This window comes from Myxocyprinus asiaticus, chromosome 10 (assembly GCF_019703515.2).
Source record: "Myxocyprinus asiaticus isolate MX2 ecotype Aquarium Trade chromosome 10, UBuf_Myxa_2, whole genome shotgun sequence".
Taxonomy (NCBI): domain Eukaryota; kingdom Metazoa; phylum Chordata; class Actinopteri; order Cypriniformes; family Catostomidae; genus Myxocyprinus; species Myxocyprinus asiaticus.
This window is the reverse complement of record NC_059353.1, coordinates 20,883,911-20,911,264: the sequence shown is the minus strand read 5'-3', so window position 1 is coordinate 20,911,264 and position 27,354 is coordinate 20,883,911. Positions and strand designations below refer to the sequence as shown.

The 27,354-nt window shown below is 37.4% G+C and overlaps 1 protein-coding gene across 5 annotated transcripts in view; it reads right to left on the bottom strand.

Moving 5' to 3' along the window:
* Window positions 1-4,958: 4,958 nt before the first annotated feature.
* Window positions 4,959-27,354, bottom strand: part of arhgef7a (Rho guanine nucleotide exchange factor (GEF) 7a) — a 45,362-nt gene continuing 22,966 nt past the window's right edge. For 2 of the 5 annotated variants that reach the window (XM_051709476.1, XM_051709479.1), the window contains 11 exons: window positions 25,782-25,841; window positions 25,477-25,623; window positions 23,529-23,615; window positions 23,277-23,355; window positions 23,027-23,166; window positions 20,541-20,762; window positions 12,874-12,967; window positions 12,701-12,790; window positions 7,473-7,572; window positions 7,268-7,322; window positions 4,959-6,088 (listed from right to left, as the gene is read on the bottom strand). In XM_051709476.1, coding sequence (XP_051565436.1) covers window positions 5,966-6,088; window positions 7,268-7,322; window positions 7,473-7,572; window positions 12,701-12,790; window positions 12,874-12,967; window positions 20,541-20,762; window positions 23,027-23,166; window positions 23,277-23,355; window positions 23,529-23,615; window positions 25,477-25,623; window positions 25,782-25,841 — 1,197 coding nt within the window. In that variant the 3' untranslated portion in view covers window positions 4,959-5,965. Of the gene's footprint in view, window positions 6,089-7,267; window positions 7,323-7,472; window positions 7,573-7,902; window positions 9,086-9,258; window positions 9,453-12,700; window positions 12,791-12,873; window positions 12,968-20,540; window positions 20,763-23,026; window positions 23,167-23,276; window positions 23,356-23,528; window positions 23,616-25,476; window positions 25,624-25,781; window positions 25,842-27,354 lie in introns of those variants that run through there. The other 3 variants (XM_051709481.1, XM_051709480.1, XM_051709478.1) reach the window with 3 other exon arrangements.

Below are 27,354 nucleotides of genomic sequence, written 5' to 3'. Positions count from 1 at the left end.
ACCAGTGAGATATATCTCAGGACACTTATTTCAGTGATATCTTTTAGAGAGTAGGAACATTTTCTGCATAAAATTCCATTTAAAAAATCGCTTACAGCGCCTTTAATGTTGTTAAAGTTAAAGTCCCAAGTTAACAGGGTTGGGGAGTAACTGAATACATGTAACGGGAATACATATTTAAAATACAAAATATAAGTAACTGTATTCCACTACAATTACAATTTAAATCATTGGTAATTAGAATACAGTTACATTCAAAAAGTATTTTGATTACTGAAGAGATTACTTTGCATTTTATTGTCATTTGTTTCATTTAATATTTAGTACTTTCAGATGGGAAACATTTATACATATAAATGATGCGATTTGAACAGCAGTGAAACACTTTCTTATGATGTTACATTCATACGAACAGACAGAGAAGTAAGTTTGAAGTAAGTTTGGAGCAGAAGAAATAGAAATAAACCTTGTGTAAATTGTCAGCTTTACGCTAAGCTAAAATGCTATTTCTAGCCATTTTACATGCACATGTTACCAGGCACGATCATATTTTTTTATCAAGAAAATTCACGTTAGATCATAATTTCTTTTTTTCTAGTAAGACCTTTGATATTAGGGCAAAAATCGTATTCTTGGTAATAATTTGTATATTGTTTTCCTGTAAAAATATCTAAAAATCCTTAAAACAAGATCAATTAGATTTATCTTGTTTTAGAAACAACACTGCATAAGATATTTAGGTTTTTCAGAGAATGTATTTTTAACATGTGTATTTTGTCTTACTGTACTGGAGAGTTTTTATAGTCAAAACAAGTGAAAAAATCTACCAGTGCTGAAGAAGTAATCCAAAGTATTTAGAATACGTTACTGATCTTGAGTAATCTAATGGAATACATTACAAATTACATTTTACAGCATGTATTCTGTAATCTGTAGTGGAATACATTTCAAAAGTAACCCTCCCAACCCTGCAAGTTAAGTGTTTGTAAATTTTACGGGCTATTTCTTTAAGCATTTAATATTTAATGAAGCAACGCTGCCATCTACCGTTTTAATTGTACGTCTTTCACTGTCTGTTATACATGATAACGTGTACCTGTGTAAACTACAAGTGAGGAACCGTGCAATGAGCATACACACTTGACGATAACCTACAAAAACGAGTTTCCTGCCTTTCCTCCCACTGTTTTGAGTGTTCAGATGTTTCGCTCGTATCCATCGGTTATATGCAGTCAGAAATCTTTTTGAAAATTGAAATAACTAGCCTCAGTTTCTGAACGGTTAAATATGTTTCAATCGAAACTAGATGCTGAAAAACTGATCTTCTGCTTGAAGGGTTGTTTTAAAAAAAAAAAAAAAAAAAAAAAAAAAAAACATTGACAGTGTAACATTGGTTCTTTTGATTATGAAGATACCTTGATTAACCTAATTAGATAATTTAACAGATGTTCTTAATGTTAATCCGTAGCTCTCAAAAAGTTGTCAGACTCTTTTGAAAACTCAAGTTATTAGCTTTTTGAAGGCAGAAATGCTTTTGAAACAAAACGCACAATACTTGACAACACCACAAAGTACTAAACTCAAACAGGCAGGAACACTCACGTATACTGTTGATAGCTGGTGATTTATTTGAGTGTCATCATGTTGCAGTATCACCAAAACTTCTTGTATTCCCACATTAGTTCTCCAGGAACACAAAAAAATTTGACATTCCAGCTTTTGAGATTTACAGTAAGTCTTCATAGCACCAGTTGCATGACAGTTGAGAACTGAGCTTGATAATGCTTTTATTGTATTGAGTCCTTAGTTTTTCTAGGGAACAAATATCTGCAGGTAATGTCATTTTAACAGCAAGCCTGCATAGACAAAATTGGTCATAAACGTACAATCTCTTCGATTAATTCCTAAGTAGAAGAGTAAGAAACAAGTGATGAACTCTTTACAGTGATGACAATCTTTTTTGATGTATTAATTTTCAGGTAGCTGGTGAAAAATGGAACATCCAAGTGGCATGACGGACGTTCAGGTCCACTGAAGTGGTGGTTCCTCTAGATGTTTTTACCCCTAAACAGCAATACCAATCCTTCATAAGCAGATGACAAATCCTGTCATGGTTCACGATCTGGTGCTGAGGTTCAAGCTCCTCAGATCGCAAGTGTAATCCTCTGGAGTGCAGCTGCCCTCTGACCACAACTCTTAATACCCTCCTACTTTTGAGTAATCTGATACTTTACCCAAGAGAGCTGGTTGAAAAGTTTTAGAGTAGAATCCAACACTGTCCAGAAGTTTGCAAGAAGCACAGAATACAAGCTTCGCTCAGAGAGAAGAAAATAGATGAAGAGGTTTGTGAAAAAGAGCGAACAAATAAAAAAATCCAGCCGGGTCAAAACATAGGAGAAAACTGAGAGGCCTTTGAGAATGGTTGAAAATGACACAGGAATTGTAAGCAAAAGTAAGAGGGGAATGGAAGAATTATTGAAGAAGGGTATGAAGAAAATGAGAAGATCTTAGACGACTATGTCAGTAGCATGAGAGAGAGAGAGAGAAATTGGTGGTTACCAGAAACCCACTGTTCAGACTGCAAATGATGAGTCCAGGACCAATTCTTCCCTCCCCCTCATTCACAGAGATATAGTCCTGTACTGCCTTCTAGCCTTTCCACTGCATGAATATATTACCATCCACACAATGACATTGCTTATTGTTTATGAATTACTGGCCTGCCTGACAACAAAGGTTATTTTCATAAGAAAACTTTAATTCATTTCAGTTCCTATTTGATTAGAGGCAGAAGAAAAGAAGCCCTTCGGTCATAGCCCCCAGAGGACTGTTTTTATTCAGTCCGTATGAATAGGGCTTTATTGCTCTTCTTTTCAAAAGCTGACGGGGGAAAGCTTTTAGAGTTAAACATTGACGAAAAATTATTGGGCGGCTGTTTTTGTGTAATAACAAACCCCTTCAAAAGGACACTGAGCTCTTATCCTTCCACCACTCACTCACTCACTCTTTTCTTTTTCTTTTTTGGCAAATTGTAAAGCCTGGAAATAAATGACAGACAGTAGCAAATGAGAGAGACCAGCTCAGCCACAATGCATGTCAAATCTAAATGATCACAGGCTCATGAATAGACCAAGGGAGAGAAAGAAAGGAAAGGACAGGGTCTTAGACAAGCCAGTGTGCATGTGTGTGTATAGACTGGTCAGAAGCTAATTGATTCGATGTCTACTGAGTCCTGCTGTCCCTTTTGCATAGGATTTCAAAGACAGCAGTGTGCTTCAACTGTTAGTTAGAGAGGGTATTAACACCTGGTTTGCTGCACTTCCGTTTAGTCCAAACAAGGTTAAACTTGGATATGGTGGGCATCCCAAAGGGATGTGTAAGTACAAATATCCATGAATGCATTTATATATATATATATATAATTGGAAGTATCTTTCAGTTACAAATGCCATTTTGAAGTATTTTAGTCTACTGGTGATGATAGTAAGGTAGAGCGAGTTGTGTCCCATCCATAATACCAAAACACAACTGAAAGTGACAATCATCTCAACTCAATAAGCTGTGAAAAGGGAGGAGAACAGAAGGGAACAAATATGAAAAGGCCAACCTGGCATTTATCTATGGGTTTTATCTATACACTAAAGGATAAATCAGGGCTTCCTTTTATCAGGAGAGCATTGTGCGCCTTTGTATTTATGCAGGAATATTTAACAGGAGACAAAAGGTGACTTTCTCCTTATTCATCTGCGAACAAGGCAATGCTGGCATTCTGAAAAGCCTGACATTTGAGCTTTTTGCCAACACCAGCAAAATTATATCCTTTCCATTGTAAATCAATGAAGTAGAATCATCGCCCACAAAGGGACTAGATTGCCTTGTCACTGTAATAGGGCCTGGCGCATGCACAACCTTCACCCAAAGCTGCTGAATGGAGACAAGGGCATAAAGTCACCCTTGTCATCGTGCCCTTCCCCTTGACAGATTATGGAAACTTAAAGCTTATATATGCGATATACGTTATCACATTGTTCATGCACTGTAAATACTAAAAGTTATCTCAAATTGTAAAAAAAAAATAATAAAATAGTTTACTCAAGCTTAATGTTTTACTATTCCTACTAGTTTTAATTAAGTGACCATTACTCTCTAAAACCTAAAGTTGTGATTAATAAAACACTTACAGTAAGTGGTCCAAATTAAAGAAGTCTTGAAATGTCACATTTTGGAATCACAACTAAAATATATATGTTCTTTAAACTTTGGCTGAGTACTACTAACTTAAAATTATTAAGTACAAATTTTGGCTGTGTGCAATACCCATAAATTTGGTCAAGATGAGAACTTATGTTGAAATATAATAATTGTTATTAAAAATGTATTTAGTTTTAATTCTTAAAGCTATTTGTGTTGTTTTGTTGTAGCTGGTTGACAGTTGTGATTTGTGTGAAGTCACCTAACCCTAAGTGCACTAACCAGTACTGATTTTAGGATTAGGTTTAGGTTAGGATTAGCCCAACCCTAACCCTAATCCAATGTGCCAAATGACTAAGCTAGAGTCCAGTCATAATTTCCCTTATAAAGACATGCTATAACTCATTTAAATAAATAAAAATGATACATTAATCACATAGAAGTTTTGTTGTAACTAGTTAACAGTACATAAATAATTAAGTTAACTTTATTTGAGCTGAACATGTTTACTTAAAAAAAAAAAAAAAAACATGCAAACTGATTGCCTTCAAAATCTAAGTATGGTCAACTAATTTGATTTTACAGTGTGGTAAAAACTGTATTTTGAGTAATAACATTACACTTTCATTTTGTAGTAAAATTATGCATATAAGGTTTAGTATATACAATATAATCATGTATAATTTTATAGTAATTATAATATCTTCCTTGTACACATTTTGAATAACTGGCATTGCCCAACTGATGCCACTCAGTAGAGACAAAACTAACAAAGAGAGCTCTTTATTTACAGAATAAATTTACAGTAACATGGATCTGAGGTAAAGAACACTCCATAATAAATATCCTGTGAGTTCAGACGATGTTATTCTACTAGTGTTTTGTAAGAGCTATAAGAATAACATTCCATTACAGTAAGAATTGACATAAATAAGGGTTTGGCATTTACTTTGGTCACAGTTACAAAGTGTTAATTTACAGGTATAAAGGGCAGTTAGTGATGAAGAAGGTATCACAGTAATGAAGTCCTGTCACAGCTTGAGTTACAATGGCACCTAAAACAAGTTATATACCCAGCATACCAACATACTATGATCTTATTGTTGTGTTCCTAATTTAACATACAGTATGACCTTTGCTATTACCGAACGTACCTATAGTTTAATATTAAGTATCAATTTTAGTCATTTGTAAACAATTAAATGGAATGAAAACTTCACATCATTGAAATATTCACAGATTCAGCATCTTGATTCAGAGTATATCTAAATAAAATCTCAAAAAACAACAAAAAAAAATGTAACGGTAAAATAGAGTATTTAAGATTACCTACTGAACCTTTTTACAAAGGTAATTTGTAGAAATACAGGTTAAGCAGTTAGATGGTCACAATTTCTACATCAGTTGCATGTGAAAAATGACGTACTGCCTGTCTTGTATAACACCACGTAAAAGACAAACTAGCATAAAAGTGATGCCATTCCTCCAAGACAGACACAGGTAACACTCATGGCAAAGTCTGTCATGGACGAAATTAGTGCTTGTCAGATTTCAAACTTGTAAACTTAAAAGCACATGCTTGGTGTAAATGCATTGAAAGAGCATGTTTTAGGACATGAACATTAAAATGAGCCAGTTAAGGTAACTACAGACACATATTTACAACTGAATCCACAACATATGTGGAAAGAAAAACATTTGTGAAATGTTAAACTGGTTGAAATCATTTTGAACCACTAGTGTAATAAAAACTTGTAAACTGGCCACACTGATATCATAAGTTTGTCTCATCCCAAGATGGGTCGTTCATATTCTTTAGCATTCTTCGAACTATCCTCTCCAGATCTTTCCGGGCTCTCTGTTCTTCTTCCAGGGATCTCTTCATTTTTTTATTGTCCTGTTGGAACGATAAAGTCAAGAAACCACTTGAAAATAAACTAAACTGAAGCTACAGTATTAAGAAAAAGTATGTGAACCCTTCTGACTTACCTGCATTTATGTATAAATTTGTCTTAAAATATGGTTTGCTCTTCAACTAAGTTACAAAAATGAACAAAACACAATCTGTTTAAACTAACAGCACACAAATTATTGTATTGTTCTTGTACATATTGAATACATGATCATTCAAACATTCACAGTGTAGTTCGGAAAAAATGTGAACCCCTAGACTAATGACATCAACAAAAGCTAATTTGAGTCAGGAGTAGGCAAACCTGGCATCCAATTAATTAAACGAAATTGGAGGTGTGGGTTAGAACTACTTTGAATAATAAAAAGCACTCAAACATGTTGAGTTTAATATTCACAAGAACCTGCTGACATGGACCATGCCTCGCAAAAAAGAGATCTCAGAAGACCTACGATGAGCTTAGATATTCATCTGTTCACAGTTAGACAAACTGTCTATAAATGGAGACGATTTAGTACTGTAGCTACTCTCCCTAGAAGTGGCCATTCAGCCAAGAGACTCAAAGGGCACGCCACAGAACACTCAATGTGGTTTAAAAAAAAAAAAAAAAAGAAGCCTAGAGTGACAGCTAAAGACTTGAAGGAATCATTGGAACTGGTTAACATTTCAGTTCATGAGTCTTCTATACAGAAAAACTTAAAACAGGCTTAGTGTCCTGGAAGACGCTGCTTTCCAACTAAAACATTGTTGCATGTCTGAAGTTTGCCAAAGACCACCTTGACACTACACAATGCTACTGGGAAAATGTTTTGTGGACTGATGAAACTAAGATTTAATTGTTTGGGAAGAACAAGCAGCACTACGTATGAGGTTATTGCAGCCAAAGGAGGACCGACCAGTTATTAAATCCAAGGGTTCACTTACTTTTTCCACAGAACTGTGAATGTTTAATGTGATGTGTTCAATAAAGACAATAAAAGGTTATACATGTTTGTGTGTTGCTAGCTTAAGCACATATTTGTGACTGATGAAGATGAGATCACATTTTATGACCAATTAATGCAGAAAACCAGCTAATTCCAAAGAGTTCACATACTTTTTCTTGCCTCTGTTTAAGACAGTAAGCATCATTCAGAACCTTCTCAGACCCATGATCAAACTCACCTGTTTAAGTTCTTGTACCTCATCTCTCAGAGCATAAACAACATCCACAAGGCTCCTTCGAAACACATTTAATATGTCACCAAATAGTGTAAAAATGCATGTTGAAACTTAAAGCTCTGTTATGTGCTCCATCTCTTGACAAAAAACCATCCTATTACACTTATAATTAACCCTTTTCTGAGAATGGACAAATATGCAGTCTTACTTCTCTTCCAGAAGAGTCTGACCATTACTCTTCAACTCGTCGACACTGAACTTCTCCTCTCCAGGAACTATCAGTGCTGGACCGGCATCTTTCCACTGCCCTGTTTCAAGAGAAAAGCAACACAGATTGGTTTCAGGATGTTTACATCAGTTGGACTCATTATGTTAGATACAAGATACACCATAGTGCCTCAAAAGATGATTTTATACTGGATCAAACTTACACAAGACTGTGCGTAAGACGGGAGTTACTCATGCAGAGAGGGATCATCCACAAAAATAATAAAAGTAAATAAAATAAAAGCATTTTAAAATGAGGACCAACAAAGGTTTTCTTAAGTGTGCAGGCTGAAAATGTCCTCAACCACAAAAAAGAAAAGAAAACTCTAAATGCAGAAATGGATTTGTTTATACAAAGTAATACTCAATAATAAAAATTAAAGTCATATTTAATACATGAAAATAAAAAACAAACAAACTTGCAAAACTTCACACTTATTGTGTAATGAGAGATACATTCCTTAAAAGGACAGTAAACATACTGTACAAAACAACCCAAGATTTATTCAAAATGTATATTACAACGTTTGTGGCATTTTTTCAAATATTTGACTGCGCATATATATATATATATATATATATATATATACACACACACACACACACATCAAACATAATGTCTTAATTTCAAACCACATAAGTATCACTGACATATCTCAGTTTAACAGGTGTTAAGAATATCTGCATGATACAACCAACAAAAAGGCAGTAAATATTCATGTTTCCTTTTTTTAAACCACAGAATAGAACTTGGTCACAAGAAATCACATACTCTTTGTCATCACTGAAATAATTGGCAAGTTGGTTTTCTTATTTGTCTCATAAACACTTCATACAGAGTAGAAGAAAAAAGCATCAAACACTGAGGCTTTTACAGAGTCTCAAATGAGTGGTGAAGAACTGTTGCCATCCACACAACTGATTTAAATGTATTCTAATAGAATTTGAACCATCATTAAATTACTTCTTTTTTTTTTTCCATACTTTTCACCATAAATGCCAAAACCACTATAAACTTACATGTTACATACAATCATACAAAGTCAAAAATTATTTAAAATACATATACAAATTGAAAATAAATACATTTATATCACAAGGTTGAACAAGATACTGTCTGCAGTGCCATCAGAGTACCATAAGCATAGATTTCATGAAAGCTTCTTTGATAAAAATACCAAACTCCTTATATCAACAGAGTGGCAATCTAATGTTCACATTCAGTAAACACAGTCCAAGTTTAAATGCTACACATTTCAGATGAACGACAATATTCTAATATTTACAGACACATTAAGAAATTTTAGCATTTTTTTTTTCATTTACAGCCTGTCCTTGTTGCATTCAGAGTGCATTGTACCTTCATAAGCATTAATAATTAAATACATCTGGGAATGAGGGCAGAAATAGAGATCACCATTTTTAAAGAACATTTAAATAAATACTAAATGCAAGTCAAGAAAAAAAGAATAGAGGATAAAGGGAGGTTGGGGGTGTCAAGTGGGATTTAAGATGTCAAGGCAACAGGGAACTGCTTTGGAAAAGTGCATATATCTGCAAAAAATGATGACGTGCAGATTAATACAAGGCCATGTGTAAACACTGACATATAAAATATGAATGACTAGACTAAATATGCATTAGAGTGACAGATTATTAAATAAATAGGTTTCAAATAAATAAATAGTCATTTAAAATAAAAGGAGTGAGGGGATGGCTTAGTTTTGGTGGGAGATGTAGGAGCTCTTACGGGATACAGAGCCCATCCTGTAACTGTGGGCCGTCCATATACTGTCATAGTCAGAGTCCTCTGAGAGATCCGAGTTGCCCTCTGGCCTTGAGATACTGCTACGGTGGCCCAGAGAATCCATGTTGGATTGATCCAAAACGTGGTTATGCATGAGGTCAGTGCCTTGCCATGCTGAAGAGGGTGTCCAGTCACAGATGATGAGAGGAGGTCAAATCATTTAAATTAATGGAGGGGGAGGTTTGGCATGCGGATGGGGAAGGGAATAAAACAATGGGGCCAACCAAAACATGTGCATGGGTGGTTCAACCACACAGATGGGAGTGCAAAAATACCAATAATAACAAAGACAGTGAAAATGAGTTTAAACAACAGAAAATGAGTGAATAACAAATGTAAAAAGATGTAAAAAATGGAAATACCAAAAATGGGGGGTGGGGTCATGATAGATAAATAAGTATGATGAGGAAGAAAGAGGATATTGTTATAAGAGATCCAAGAATAACGTTGTTAAGTTAAACAGAGTATAGAGTTTATATAGAAATGCTCGGGTTGGGAATCAAGAACCTGTAATATTACAATATGATAATAAATACACAAAACGTCTTTCTATTGCGTTATTCTCACTGGTTGCATGCAACAAAGAACATATATCATGAATGAATGACTATGTGATGCTTTTATATGAATTGTAAAGGCCCAGTTATACTTCATATGAAATCGGAAAACTAACAAGTATGACGTCATTTAGAACAAAATCTGGCCAAAAAGAAGGTGTTTTTGCATTGGTGCTGGTTTGTAACAGTTCACCTTTTACGAAAACTTCTAACCGGCTGCTAAACACCTTACTACCATTGGACCATGTCATTGGTAGGTGTGACTTGGAGCTCCAACTACACCCCCCAATTCTGAAAAAATTGGGACAGTATGAAAAATGCTAATAAAAACAAAAAGGAGTGATTTGTAAATTATACTCACCCTTTGCTGTATTGAAAGCTTTACAGCTACACATTATATGATGTTTTTCCTTGTGAATTTCATTGTTTTGTTTTTTTTAAATGTACAGTAATATAAAATCAGATAATTGCAACACGCTCCAAAAAAGTTGAGACGAGCAATTTAAGACTAATAACAATTTGTTGAAATAACAAGGCGATGTGAAACAGGTGAGGCCTGTTTATAGAAAGCCTCCAAAAACAGCCTAGTCCTTCAAGAGCAAGGATCATTCGAGACTTGTCAATTTGCCAACAGATGCTTCCCAAAAATGTTCCCCAAAGACAAATTGGAAGGATTTTGGGCATTTCACCCTCTACAGTGCAGTATATTTAAAAGATTCAAGGAATCTGGTAAAATCTCAGTGCGTAAAGGCAAGACGAAAACAATTCCTGAATGCATGTGATCTCTGATCCCTCAGTCATCACTGTCTTAAAAAACTGCATTCATCTGTAATGGATATCATGAACATGGGCTTGGGATAACTTTAGTACACCTTTGTTAGTCAACACCATTCGCTGCAGCATCCACAGATGCAAGTTAAGACTTTACTATGAAAAGCAGAAGCCCAACATCAACACTATCTAGAAGCGCTACTGACTTCTCTGGGCTCGGTCTCATCTTAGATGGAAAGTAGAACAGTGGAACTGTGTTTTTTGGTCCGATGAGTCCACATTTCAAAATGTTTTTGAAAAACAAAGCCGTTGTGTTATTCGGGCCAAAGAAGAAAAGGACATCCAAGCTGTTATTAGCGTCAGGTCCAAAAGCCAGTGTCTGTATGGGCCAGGGGTGTGTCAGTGCCCATGGCATGGGTAACTCGCACATCTGTGAGAGCATCATGAATGCAGACAGATATGTACAAATTTTGGAGCAACATATACTGCCACCCAGCACTGTCTTTTCCAGGGACATCCCTGCATTTTCCAGCAGGACAATTTCAAACCACATACCGCCCAGATTACAAGTGCATGGCTGTGTAAGCAGAGAGTGTGGGTGCTAGATTGGCCTGCCTGCAGTCCTGATCTGTCTCCAATTGAGAATGTGTGGCGCATTATTAAGCACACCAACCAGCAACAAAGATCCTGTACAATTGTGCAGCTAAAGACCTACATAATGGATGATTGGGGGAAAATTCTACTTTCTAAACTTAACAAACTTGTGTCTTCAGTGCCTAAATGCTTAATAAGTGTTATTAGAAGAAATGGTGATGTTTCACAGTGGTAACACTCGACTGTCCCAACTTTTTTGGAGCGCGTTGCAATCATCGGATTTGAAATTACTGTACATTTTCAAAAAGTTATGAAATTCACAAGGAAAAACATCATATAATGTGTAGTTGTAGCGCTTTCAATATAGCAAAGGGTGAATATAATTTACAAATCACTCTTTTTTGTTTTTATTAGCAATTTTCATACTGTCCCAACTTTTTCGGAATTGGGGTTGTACTACTTTGTTTTTGTTTTTCAGTCAGTATTCAACATGAACACACCGGCATGCAAGACCATGGCATGCGATTTTTTTGTTTTTGTTTAATTAGTCTACAAAAGGAATCAAATCTACTCAAATACTCAATTGCCCATTCGATCATGTGCCATCTGCAGCGAAAGCCATTAACACATCTGCCCAAAGTAATATGCCTCTTTCACCATTCTTTTGTCTGTAATATGACCATTAACACTCTTTTATACATACATTTTTGCAGCAGTATCAGTGTCATCATAAATTACGATAAAAGAGTGTAATTGGTGCATATTATGACACTGAATAGCATGCTAGCGCATTAGCATCATGAATTAACAATATAAACAAGAAAATAAAATAAAAATTCTACTGCATATATATATTACTTTAAATCATCAGAGTGGTTAAAACAGCATCTTTTACTGACCTTATGTCAATTCTACTCAAAGAATGAGGCAAAGTCACTGATAACACATTTTTAAGGTTTTACTGCGTGTCCCCATATTTAAATGTACTTCTAAACGCCTCCCGCAACGGTGTGGCGGGTGTCTGAATGTTCACAAACAGTATATCGTTGCTCGGCTGTTTTGAACTTCTTTTTTACCCCTGAACAAAGCATGAAGAAGAACTTCTCCAGATGTATATCGGGGCCTTAAAGAGGGTCACAAATGAGTTTCAAACCTTTGAATCAATCTAATAGCTGTAAGTCATTACTTTTGTCTTGTCACACTAGATAACTCTTCAGCATGTAGATAAAATCTGTTTTAATAACTGGTACTTAAAAAAAAAAAAAAAAAAAAAACCCTATCTGAACAGAACTCTTTAAGTGGAATCAGAACCAGAATAGTCAAATTCTTTGAGAATCCCAACCCTCAGAATTGCTGAACTATGTTATACATAGAAAAGCAGATATGAATGGGTACTGTCTTAGAGGAAAAGAGGAGGGACTGTGCTCTGCATAGGCTTACTTGAGTTCAGAGTCTGTCTGGTTTTGGCACTTGTGCAGTAGGCCTCGATCACTTTCAGTATCTGAGCATCCTCCTCCAGAGCTACGGTACCTGCACAGGTTATAAGTTACATCAGAAACATGAGCTTCCAAAAATTCCTAATATGAATAACAACATCAAACACGCTGACTTACTCTTCCTCAGTGCAAACTCCTCATCGGACGGCTTCCTCTCTGGCTTTCTTTTAGGCAGCAGCTTTTTCATAGTCTTGGGACTTTTACTGAGGTCCTGAAAGAGGAGGAGGTATAGAGAGTATGCGATAGGGACGAAGTTGTGGACAGAGTTGTGTTATATTTAGTGCTGTCGGTCAATGAAAATTTTGAATCACGATTAATTGCATAATTTATTTGTAGTCATTTGTGATTTGACATATATATATATATATATATATATATATATATATATATATATATATATATATATATATATATATATATATATACACATACATACCATACATACCATACATACTTCTCAAAATGAATTAATTTCCATCTTAGGAAAGAAAGCAAAACAATATGTAGCAATATAATGCTTTAGTAACATTTTCCAAACAAAGCCTTTCACAGTATAAAGATAGAAATGCACTAAATATCACCAATTCAAGTAACATTAAACATTTCCCAAAATCTAAGTGGGAGTTTGTCTAATTAAAAAAACTAGTCCCCCATAGGTTGCATATTCATAGGGCTGTTGCAGTGGCAATATTTTACCACTGCGGTGGTTAAGGGCCAATCACCGCCAGATAAAAATAAATAAATAAATAAAATATACAAAACTTTTTGCATTGATTTAACATTTCTGTCTGTTATTGGACTATACCACTGATTTTATATGTCAGAATTAAGGATTATATTCCAAATGTCAGATACTGTTAATACTGTGAAACTCCAATATTCGACACAACTAAATGTCACTAAACAGCTGGACAATAATTAAATAGTTCAGTCCTACCTTTGATGGACGCTTTTCAATTGTCAGATGTTTTAAATTTTTTGCGAGTTATTATGTTTCCAGCTGCGCTAAATACACGTCCAGAACGTGGTGTTGATCTCGTCAATGAAATTACACACAAATGTTTGAGGTGTTATTTAATTCTGTGGATTATGAGGATAATTCTAACAATTTTAATTCAAACATTGTTGGTGAAAATATGATGAGAAATAAACAAAACTGCAAGATATTACCAATGCAATGACCATGATTTAGAAGAAAAATAGTGTTTATTCAAATGATCCACTCTTAGTATTGTAAGGATTTTTTTTTTCATCTAAGATGCGTGTTGAGAAATGAAAGCGCGATCCCTAGTAAACTTAAAGGTGCTGTAAGCAATTTATTTATTTTTGTTTTTTATAATTTTATCCCCTTTTCTCCAAATTTGGAATGCCAAATTCCCACTACTTAGTACGTCCTCGTGGTGGCACGGTTAGTTGCCTCCGCTTCTGAGACAGTCAATCCGCGCATCTTATCACGTGGCTCGTTGTGCATGACACCGCGGAAACTCACAGTACTGGAGGCTCGTGCTACTCTCCGTGATCCACGCACAACTTACCACGTGCCCCATTGAGAGCGAGAACCACTAATAGCGATCACGAGGAGGTTACCCCATGTGACTCTACCCTCCCTAGCAACCGGGCCAATTTGGTTGCTTAGGAGACCTGACTGGAATCACTCAGCACACCCTGGATTCGAACTCACGACTCCAGGGGTGGGAGTCAGCGTCAATACTCGCTGAGCTACCCAGGCCCCCGATTTTAGCCGTTCTAACTTCCACGAGACTGAGCCGTTGATTTAGCCACAGCCCCTCTTTCCAAAACACTGCACCGATACCGTTGAAACAAACACAAAGCATGTTCCCACGGCTGTCAAACACAACAGTAGCTAAATAGCGCCCTCAACTGACAAATTATAAATCAGAATATGGCATTAAGCCTCAGTAATTCGCTGCAATGTCAACACTGAGAACGCGGTCCGTGGACACATTTTTGTTTGCTGTTTACAAAGTCTAGAGCTGTGACACTGACTGGTGAGATATCTCATGACACTTATATGATGTCTTTCAGGGACTAAGATATTTTTTTGCATACCATTCCATGAGAAAAAAATTAAATATTAATAATAATAATAATAATTCATGGTTTATATGCACCTTTAAACACTTTTTTAATCACCTATTTTCAAACACATCATATAAATATATGAGATAAACAAGCCATCAATAGCATAAATATAATATTACAACTTACATCTGCAAAGCAGCAAATGCAAAATGGAGCTTATACAGCTGAACTTGTAGAGAGAATATTGTGAGGATTGCCCCGTGCATGATCCCCGGTAAACTGAAGTGCTTTTAATTACTTATTTTCAAATGCATCTTATATATACAGGTGCATCTCAATAAATTAGAATGTCGTGGAAAAGTTAATTTATTTCAGTAATTCAACTCAAATTGTGAAACTCGTGTATTAAATAAATTCAATGCACACAGACTGAAGTGGTTTAAGTCTTTGGTTCTTTTAATTGTGATGATTTTGGCTCACATTTAACAAAAACCCACCAATTCACTATCTCAAAAAATTAGAATACATCATAAGACCAATAAAAAAAAAACATTTTTAGTGAATTGTTGGCCTTCTGGAAAGTATGTTCATTTACTGTATATGTACTCAATACTTGGTAGGGGCTCCTTTTGCTTTAATTACTGCCTCAATTCGGCGTGGCATGGAGGTGATCAGTTTGTGGCACTGCTGAGGTGGTATGGAAGCCCAGGTTTCTTTGACAGTGGCCTTCAGCTCATCTGCATTTTTTGGTCTCTTGTTTCTCATTTTCCTCTTGACAATACCCCATAGATTCTCTATGGGGTACAGGTCTGGTGAGTTTGCTGGCCAGTCAAGCACACCAACACCATGGTCATTTAACCAAATTTTGGTGCTTTTGGCAGTGTGGGCAGGTGCCAAATCCTGCTGGAAAATGAAATCAGCATCTTTAAAAAGCTGTTCAGCAGAAGGAAGCATGAAGTGCTCCAAAATTTCTTGGTAAATGGGTGCAGTGACTTTGGTTTTCAAAAAACACAATGGATCAACACCAGCAGATGACATTGCACCCCAAATCATCACAGACTGTGGAAACTTAACACTGGACTTCAAGCAACTTGGGCTATGAGCTTCTCCACCCTTCCTCCAGACTCTAGGACCTTGGTTTCCAAATGAAATACAAAACTTGCTCTCATCTGAAAAGAGGACTTTGGACCACTGGGCAACAGTCCAGTTCTTCTTCTCCTTAGCACAGGTAAGACGCCTCTGACGTTGTCTGTGGTTCAGGAGTGGCTTAACAAGAGGAATACGACAACTGTAGCCAAATTCCTTGACACGTCTGTGTGTGGTGGCTCTTGATGCCTTGACCCAGCCTCAGTCCATTCCTTGTGAAGTTCACCCAAATTCTTGAATTGATTTTGCTCGACAATCCTCATAAGGCTGCGGTTCTCTCGGTTGGTTGTGCATCTTTTTCTTCCACACTTTTTCCTTCCACTCTACTTTGTTAACATGCTTGGATACAGCACTCTGTGAACAGCCAGCTTCTTTGGCAATGAATGTTTGTGGCTTACCCTCCTTGTGAAGGGTGTCAATGATTGTCTTCTGGACAACTGTCAGATCAGCAGTCTTCCCCATGATTGTGTAGCCTAGTGAACCAAACTGAGAGACCATTTTGAAGGCTCAGGAAACCTTTGCAGGTGTTTTAATTCTAATTTGTTGAGATAGTGAATTGGTGGGTTTTTATTAAATGTGAGCCAAAATCATCACAATTAAAAGAACCAAAGACTTAAACTACTTCAGTCTGTGTGCACTGAATTTATTTAATACACGAGTTTCACAATTTGAGTTGAATTACTGAAATAAATGAACTTTTCCACGACATTCTAATTTATTGAGATGCACCTGTATGTATATATATACACACACTATATTGCCAAAAGTATTCACTCATCTGCCTTTAGACGCATATGAACTTAAGTGACATCCCATTCTTAATCCATAGGGTTTAATATGATGTCGGCCCACCCTTTGCAGCTATAACAGCTTCAACTCTTCTGGGAAGGCTTTCCACAAGGTTTAGAAGTGTGTTTATGGGAATTTTTGACCATTCTTCCAGAAGCGCATTTGTGAGGTCAGACACTGATGTTGGACGAGAAGGCCTGGCTCACAGTCTTCGCTCTAATTCATCCCAAAGGTGCTCTATCGGGTTGAACGTCAGGACTCTGTGCAGGCCAGTCAAGTTCTTCCACACCAAACTTGCTCATCCATGTCTTTATGGACCTTGCTTTGTGCACTGGTACGCAGTCATGTTGGAACAGGAAGGGGCCATCCCCAAACTGTTCCCACAAAGTTGGGAGCATGGAATTGTCCAAAATCTCTTGCTATGCTGAAGCATTCAGAGTTCCTTTCACTGGAACTAAGGGACCAAGCCCAGCTCCTGAAAAACAACCCCACACCATAATTCCCCCTCCACCAAACTTCACAGTTGGCACAATGCAGTCAGACAAGTATTGTTCTCCTGGCAACCGCCAAACCCAGACTCGTCCATCAGATTGCCAGATGGAGAAGCGTGATTCGTCACTCCAGAGAACGCGTCTCCACTGCTCTAGAGTCCAGTGGCGGCATGCTTTACACCACTGCATCCGACGCTTTGCATTGCACTTGGTGATGTATGGCTTGGATGCAGCTGCTCGGCCATGGAAACTCATTCCATGAAGCTCTCTACGCACTGTTCTTGAGCTAATCTGAAGGCCACATGAACTTTGGAGGTCTGTAGCGATTGACTCTGCAGAAAGTTGGCGACCTCTGCGCACTATGTGCCTCAGCATCCGCTGACCATTTTACATGGCCTACCACTTCGTGGCTGAGTTGCTGTCATTCCCAATCGCTTCCACTTTGTTATAATACCACTGACAGTTGACTGTGGAATATTTAGTAGCGAGGAAATTTCACGACTGGACTTGTTGCACAGGTGGCATCCTATCACAGTACCATGCTGCAATTCACTGAGCTTCTGAGAGCGGCCCATTCTTTCACAAATGTTTGTAGAAGCAGTCTGCATGCCTAGGTGCTTCATTTTATACACCTGTGACCATGGAAGTGATTGGAACACCTGAATTCAATTATTTGGATGGGTGAGCGAATAATTTTGGCAATATAGTGTATATATATATATATATATATATATATATATATATATATATATATATTAGGGGTGTAAAAAAATATTGTATCATACGATACGAGGCTCACTGTACAATACCATATGTATCGTATGATACATAAACACATTATAGTGTAATCAAAACCAAGCAGCGCAACACTGAGAGCTGCAAAACACTCTTACAGTAGATTGTTGTGTTACAGCTTGTCGAATTTGCCAAACAATGGTGTCATGTCCCAGCGCTACATTACATCAAACATGTCGTTTTATTTATGCCGACATCAACGAACAAATTGGTGGATTTGCGGTGCAGAAACAGCAGCAGCAAAGTTGTATTTAACAGCCAGCCTCTCCAGAGGCCACAGGCATGACACTGATTAAGACGCTTTAAGTAACAAAAACATGTTTATTAAAAGAATCTGACAACGTCAGAAACCTGCGATTACATGACACTTATTATTCTCTGGTTTTGACGTCGGAATATAAATGGGTATGAGCACAACACTTGCGCACATGTTATAAGCCGGTAATAATGGGGGTAAAGTTTACATGCTAAGTGAAACGGGGAAGAGGCCAAAAAAAAATTACATTTGCCAATCGGTTTTTCTCAAGCCGCTAAATAATATTGGATTATGAACATATATCGTAAAACCAGAGGTCAGGTTCCTGGATCTTTTTTTTTTTTTTTACCACTATATAACATTGAAAGGAGTTTTTCCTTGCTACACTCACTTCAGCTTGATCACCGGGGGCTTTCAGGCATGATTTTCTATCAAGCTGCTTTGAAACTATGTGTATACAAATAAATGACTTCAGTGTAGACAATTTTTTCTCAAGAAAAACATGAAAATTGTGAGATCATATTACTTTCTCTCATTACAATCAAACAGAATAAATGCAGTAATATTGTTTAAGTTACTTTATTATGGAGCTCTGCTTTTTGTTGCCAATGTCAGACACTGTTGTGTCATTTATGATTTAAAAGAATTTGTGGGCACTGTTTTATATTTTTTAATCGTATCGTATTGTGAAATTTGTAACGTTACATGTCTAATATATATATATATATATATGAGCCTAATCAGCTATATCAACAACATTAATATAATAACTTAAATCTGTGAATCAATGAAGTCAGCGAATACACAACAGAGCTTGAGTTCTAGATAGAGCGCATAAATGGACGCAAGCCCTTTTTTTCATGCTGTTTGTTGACATGATATCACGAATAAACTCTCCTTTGAGTAAGTTTGTGAAAGCATTTCGAGATTGTAACTTCAGCTGGGGATGAATGGAGGTGTAGTTGTTACACCCAGGGTGCGTTCCATTCTGAAGTGATCATCCCTATCCCTCATCCCTAAATGATCATCTCTTCAAAGACTTTAACAACCACTGTGAGAGCTTTGGAAGGCTGAAAGGTGTGGGTCTCAAAAATTACTTTAATTCGGAACTCACCTTTGAAGACATTTTTATTGGAAATTATTTTCAAAATGATGTTACAGCATGACTCATGATTGTTCTCACTGAAGTGACCTTGGGAGGCTGATTTATCCCATTTGGAATGCAGGGCCAGTCGTGGTGTGTGTTTGACTTGAGTTGTGCGCTAAATGCGTATCTTGTGAATATGCCATTACAGCGCTCTGTAGCGCAAAATCAAGAAGTCTCTAAAAAACGGAAAATAAATACGCCCCTGTGATAAAGAATCCACAACACAGATACTAAAGATCTAACACTTCATTATACTCATTAAATGACATTATTTCAGGCATTGATTTCAAGTTTTCATAAGGTCTTTTATGCAAGTTAATGTTTACGTCACGTGCATTACTGCAGGTGGCACTCTGCCACCGCTGTGGGGCAGTTGTCATGGTGATGCTCGCAGCCCTAATTGCAATGGCCATCAAATCTCTTAAACTCTCCTCCTCCACAATATTAATCTGCTGGTAGACTGTGACTATCCGCTTTCCTACAGCAATCGTGAAACTGCATTCATGATTTGCATCAGAGCATCAATGCCAGGGTCGAGTACCGCTTTGAGCTCACCATGAAAAGCACTTGCTGAAAAAAACGTCTCATTCTCAGTTTTGGTGATAGTTAAGATTTGGTGTGCTTCTGTGGTAATTAAAATGTGCCTTACATTGGCTGAAAAATACTCCATTTCTATCACAAGTCCCATCTGGGCTTATTTTGTACATCAAATAGCGCTAAGAGCTCCTTTCTCCATTTTATCACTGACAGGGATGCACTGTCAGAGTTTTTTTATTGAATGAGATTACAACCTCCACGGCTCTACCATAGGAGACAGCATAACGGTCAACTAGCGTGTTAGAATGTCTATGGGCTGGCTGCATTATGCAATTTTATGCTACACTTGTAGGCTCATCTTGGTAGAAGGGCTCTGACGCTGTTGTGCGCATGTCTGTTTGAGGCGTGTGCGTCAGTCTTAATCACGATTAAGAAAAATTAACACATGAAACTTTTGTAATTAATCGCATGCGTTAACGCGTTTATTCTGACAGCTCTAATTATATTACACTTTCATTACATTTGTCATTGGAAGTCCAATATGCAGCATAATTATTTTTGTAATTTGAACCCAGTGTACCTCTTTATAGCAGAGAGCAGCTGAGGGTCTGAGTGGGGGGGCTGGACGCAGGCAGCTCAGGCTCCAGGGTTTATGGGTTTTAGGGGGCTCCAGGGGGCCCCACATCATGGTGCTGTGAGGGGCCCCATGAGAAGTGGGGTGTGGGAGGGTATGGTAGGCAGGAGCGACTGTTAGGCCCCGGCTTTCTGCATGTCTGGATGGTGTCAGAGGGTGAGACGGGAGCTAGAGAGAGAGACAGAAATGTGAATCTTAAACGAATCTCACGAAAATACGTCCAGGACATATTTTACCCCAATATCAAAGGAAAAAATAAAAAATAAATTTGGTAAAAAGAAAATGAAGCATATTTTAGTACCATTAAATTTTTTTTGCATTATGACATTATTTTCATGACAATTAAGAAAATTATTAATATCATCATAAAGGCAGCACAACAAATACTAACATGATTTATAAATACTATGTAGGGCTTTACTGGTTGTTTAGATCAGTGTTACTATCAGAAATAATTGGTAATTATTTCTGTAGTTATTAATCAATATTTAAATTAATTAATTGGATCTAACTCATTAAAACCTCATATGTAGTGTGCTACGTTTAGGAGCAAGTTTGGTTATTAGCAATAATTAATAATTATCAAAGATAATTATTAATTATTAAAATCAATAGAACATTGATGAGAATCAATGTTAGCTTTTTTTTTAATCCTTTAAAATCAACACTTATCAATTGTTAACATCGATGAAACATTAAAATTAACACTAGCTTATTGATCATTCTAATTCAATCAAAGATAATTGTCAATTATCAAAAATCAATAGAATATTAATAAGGATTAACATTGACGGGGCACCACCCTGAAATCAGGGACTAATAACCGAATATTAAAACAGTCTCAATATTAGATTGTTTTCTTAGGAAAAATCCACATCCGAAGAATATCGATTTTCGAATAAAAAAACAATGAATGAAGGTTTGAATCCGAGCACTGACATCCCGTCAGCATGACACAGGTGTATGCAAAACAAACCAGAACACTTCTCTTTGTAATATAAACAAAGTTTATTTATGCAGTAAGATCAATTAATAATTAATACAATGCAGTCAATAAACTTCCGACTTACAACTACAAACTAAACAGTGATATGATTAGATATGGAAATAAAAATAATCCTATAACACATAAGGTGTGTGTGTGACAGTGTGTGTGTGTGTCAGTGTGGTTAGTGAGAGAGAGAGAGAGAGATGATTAAGTGACAGCCCGAAAGCTGATTTCGCGATAGCTGGAGATAAAGCAGCCGTGTTCATCACTCAGAGACGCGGTTTTACGAGCGGGGATCGTAAAAGTCCCTTGTTATTTGACTCTTTAATGGATGAACTCAGTTGCTGTCTCACCCGCGATGGCGAAAATGCACAACAGTCCAATTTGGTTGGACTACAATACAGCAAAACAAATTCGTGATAATTAATACCCTGAGTATTAATAATTAGCGGACATGGCGGTCCGTAAACTGTACAAGCAAAAACCTTGAAACACAAGAATAACACGCTATAATATTCTATCTCTGCCCAGACGTAACCTCTTACTTGAATCACATGAGGACACAGGCAGAATGTGTTTTCCTCCGTCCTTTAACTCTGACCCGGTTTCTTGAGGCTCGTGTGATGACGAGAGCCGTTTCCTCGCGCTGTCGGCGGCCGGTACGGCTGTTGATTCTCAGAGGGCGGTACGGCTGTTGATTCTCGGCGGGCTGGCGGAGAACTCAGAAATGTCGACTTGATTGAAGATGGAAGAGAAATCTTTAATCTCTTCACTTCTGTAGGCCAACGGATGAAGATGCGAATTGCTCGGCGGTCTCCTTCGGATCCGTTAGAGTGTTCGGTTGAACACAGAGTAATCTCAACTCGTCCAGCGAGATGGAGATTGTATGGCTACAGTTTCAAGTCGGACATTACTTCCTTATGCCACGAGGTTACACCGGAGAGCAGCAAAAAGCTACGTCCGTATTCGGTGAACGAAGTCGCCGGAAGCCACTTTGGAAGCATTTCAGAATTATTTGAAGTCCTGATGATGTCATGTTTGAGGGACGTTCTGTTGTGTGCCTCATCCAATAGGAGTTGAGAGCTCGATCCTTTAGAGGGCAAGGCTTCATGGATCCATAGTCTGTTTTGGACTCCCTTTGTTTGATTTTGGCGCGATTTTTATCAGTAAGATTTACGACTTAAAAGGTGGGGGCTTAAGTTATGTTTTTACGACTGTGTTAGGCCTGCCTTTGTCTTCTATCTGAATACATGAGGCCCAACAACTTCATATAATCTCTTAGAACTTTTTTCTTATGATTTTAGGTTAAATATGACCTGGACTTGTTTTGACAAGCTTTGTGAGATTCACCTGGACACATTATCTCTTGGTTTTTAAAAGACACCATTAAATACTGTATGATAGGTGGTTTTCTAACCAGGTTATTGTTAACCAGGACACTCACTGTGTGGCAGGGGACAGTTAGTGGTTTTATGCTGGGAGCCGCCATGGTGGTGTGCTTGGTCTGTCGGTTGAGGTGCTCGATCCAGTCCTGTAGATCCTGTTTGTTATAGCAGATCACCCGATGCCTCTCAAACATGTTGCCTGCACGGATGAACAAACACACAGTGAATGAACGACTTCGCCAAAGTCACTGAACAATCAACTGCACTTTTGTCTATCAGTCCCAAAAAAGTGTGCCAGTTTGTCCTTACCCGAGAGCTCAAAAGCATTTTCATGGCTTTCACAGTCTTCTAATGGGGTCACTGTCATCCCACTCAAAGGTAGTTTGCCCTGGTAGAAACGAAACAAACCAAACATTTTCTCTTTGCGCTATAGCCACAAGGGCCATTTTAATGTGTGTGTTGAAAAGCAAAGCTTGAGTGGATTTTAGGGGGTGGTGGAGTGCGACATTAAGATTTATTTGGGCGTGTTGTAATTGGTTCTGACTGCAGTTGGTTTCTGACCTGGTAGATAAAGCCACTCATCCTTGGACTGGCAGACAGGATGAGCAGCACATGAGGAAACAGCAAAAGGTAACGTTCGTGCCTCTCCTGAAAAAAATAAATGCACCACAGCCATTATAAGTCCAGCACTGAAATCTCATAGATAAAACTATGACCATTTATCTTAATATTAATAACAGTTCTTTTATTAATACACTGTTTATTTTTCTTTCATACTGTTGATGTAGCTGGTGTCTACAACTGAAGACAGGTCCATAGCTTTTTAATAACTACTGATAAACATGAAATGTAAAAATAGATTTTTTTTTTTATTTTTTATTATGAGCAATAAAATCCCTATGAAGCAAATCTGGATGTACTCTAACTTCACTGTATACTCAAACATGTTTTTCTAAGTACATTTTATCAACAATTACAAAATGGAAAGTTCTGGTCCTGGAAGCTGATTGGTCAATACAGCAATCAAGCTGTGCCAAAATGCACAATATACTGTATGCCATGGAGCAAAACACCTGTTCACCATATCACTGCACAACACCCACAGCAGATTATTGCTTTTGCTTTTATAACACAGTTATGTTAGGGACCATATCTTCTAACAGAAGGATGGCATTTAATGAACTGGCTTAGTAAAATAAAATTTTGTGTGCTTGAAAATGTGTGTCCTTTACAGTTTTATTATGTAGTGATTGTTTTATAAAAGCAATAAAGCACCCGAGACCATGCTATACAGTGAATATAGTTACGGCTAAAGGAGTTGCAGGCATGCCCTTATATTCACAATACAGCACAGCCTCTTGTACCTAATTGCTTAATTAAGCCTAGTGTACACTACATGACTCAAGCTCGTCTCTTTTGATGTTTAGAGTCGACATCTGGTTTGTGACGGGAAGTCTCAGATTTCACGACGAAAGGTCTTGTAGTGTACGCATACCTGCGACATGCAGAGACAAAAGGAGACAAAAAATAATTAGAAAATAAAATAAAACGTCATCCTACTCGCTGTTTTTATGTATTTTTTTTCTTTGCAAATGGTGCCAATAAGCGCAAAAACGAGTGAGATCCGTTCTTTCATGTTTGTTGACATGTTATCACGAATAAACTGAGTTTGTTAATTAATTTTGTTATCGTAAAAGACGCGTTTTGGGTGATCCGTTTAAAACAGGACTACGATAAAGACAGCTGTAACTGGGTCCAAACGGTTTTAAGATTTGCCCACTCCAAACACATTCAGACATTGGGGTCATAGTGCCACAGCAACAGAGCGGCACCTATAAAACCAGAGTTTAAAATTTGCCGGTTACGTGCAGATTTAAAGCGAAATAACCACACGATCTGAAATTTTTAAAAAGCTAATGCATGTACATATACAAGAACTTTTAGTGTGTCCAATATCAACATGCAGGGACACAGATATGAGAAGTACGAACATTAGAAGCTCAGTTACCGGTACTGCACTAAAACAACTCAGAATTTATCATGAAATATCATGTTTGCTAATAATTAAGACAAACTGTGCACCGGTTTTTAGCGCTTTCTTTCTCTTCTTTTACTTTTTTGCGCTTTATTATTATTCAGTAATACACAGACATAATGACTGATGTCCTTACAAAATCAGAGACTCTCCCCTCGAAATTCAAACACAAGTGGTCAAAAGAGATGACCAGGTGTAACAGTAATGTGTCTCACTTGTAGACTTTTGATCAGATCACCCAAAATGCATCTTAATACCAGTGTACACAGGGACTCAGTCAGGGAAGAATGGTCGTGTAGTTGATACAACCAGTCTGCGATCAGTCCTGTAGTGTGCGTTCCAGCACGATGGAAAACAGAACTGTGAGTCGCAAGGCGCCGACTGCAAGTCATGTAGTACACACTAGGCTTTATGTGTTATCACCAAATATGGCTCTTCTAAAGCTCCATCAGGTGAGATCTGGTGCTGTCTCACCTCACAGCCGAGGTTCTGGACCATGGCCTGGCTCATATACAACACAGAACCCAGGGTCTTGATGTCCTCCCCCTCCCAGAGCCGAATTGTCTCAGTCAGGACCTGGAGCTCGAGCTCCTTGCGTTTCCGCACCTCTTGACATTGTGCCTGTAACCATGGAAACAAAACGTTAACAAGGCTGGTTGCCATGGGAATGATCCACACCTAACTGCAGCAGCAAAGCCACGGGACACCAGTCCATCAAATTAAGCATGTTAACTAGGCAGAGTACAGCACTCACTTCAAAATAAAGGACAAAGACTCACAGAGAGATTCTTGAATGTTGTCATACACTTCTGGATTTCTGTTCTGTCTGGATGACCCTCCTGAAGCGAAAAGAAGGCAGAATAAAATGAATGTCACATTAAAATACCAGTCTTTTCGAATGCCTCGTTCACACTGACAGCGATCGCTGGAGGTCGCCAAATGGTCATATTGTTGCCGTTCCTGTTGGATGCCCTAACGTTATTGATGGGCTGTGTTACTGGCCATAGCTTTTGAAAACCTGACCAAAAATTAGATTTATTGCTGGTAAAAATAAGATGTCTTTCTATTTTGACAAGCAATCAGATTTCTTGCTACTAAAAGTGAACATTAAGGAGGGAAAAGTGTTTGCATATGAATTGCAGTAGTGCATAATGCTTCATATCATGAAGATGATGACCAATTTTCAACGCATGAATCTAACTCGATTAGAGTGCCGTCAATTTCAGACACAGCTTTCCACGCATAATTTTTGAATTATAACCCCCTGAATGTGGGGCGAAACAAATCATATTAAATAGTAAAACTGCTCACAGTATCAGCACAGTTACAATCCACAACAATCTTCGCTGTTACTGATAGTCTCCAGATTGAGTGGCTGCTCATTTGCATAAAGTTACACTTTTCTCAACTTTGTCACATGGTCACATCACCAACAGTCACTGATACTCATGTCACCAGAAATCACTAACTCATTGAAAATTAATAACTTCAACTAATTTTGTTGCTACAAATCACTGTATGGATGTTGTGATTTATTTAACAGTAAGAATTTATAATCTAAAAAAACTTGAAATGTTGTCTTTTCATGTGGCAAAAATATTATATATATATATATATATATATATATATATATATATATATATATATAAGGGGTGTGCGAGACTAGTTGACTAAACGGTTCTGATGCTGCTAGTCGACACTGGAATTACTAGTCGGTTCATATTTCCCCCCATTAAACTGATAATAATTTTTACACATTTACGTTTGGCTTTATATTTTTACAGAGGCTGCACTTAAATTACTGTCATATTACTGTTACATATTTTAAATAGATTTAATAATACAAATATTATTTAAAAAAAAAAGAGGATACCTGGAGCAGATACAGAGTTTAATTTCACCTCAGGCAGCGCATTTTTCTTCCTCTCGCTAGACAAGAAAACTCAGCAAAGTAGTAATGAAAACACTTCGGTGGTGCTGTGGGAATCGGCTTTCCAAATGTTTGAAAGTCCCTAAGGATGTTTTCACATTTGAGTCTTCTTTACATCTGTGCATGCTTGTACATTATTTTCCCGCTGAGCGGGCTTTTTCAAGCGCAGGATAGACGCTTCAGGTGAGTCAAGTCCCGTCTTTCACCAGACCATGTCGATGGGTTAATTTTGCTCATCAAAAAAATGTATGCTTTTGAGTAAGTAGCCTAGAAAATAACTGTTTTAGGCTAGGTATGACATTTTTTTAATCTGCTGATTAAGAAGGCTATTTTCAGCAAGGTGCCGACTGCTTAACGTGTTAAACTATCTTTTATTCTGTGTGCACGTCATGTTTAGAATACATTAGGTTTATTTTAGGCTA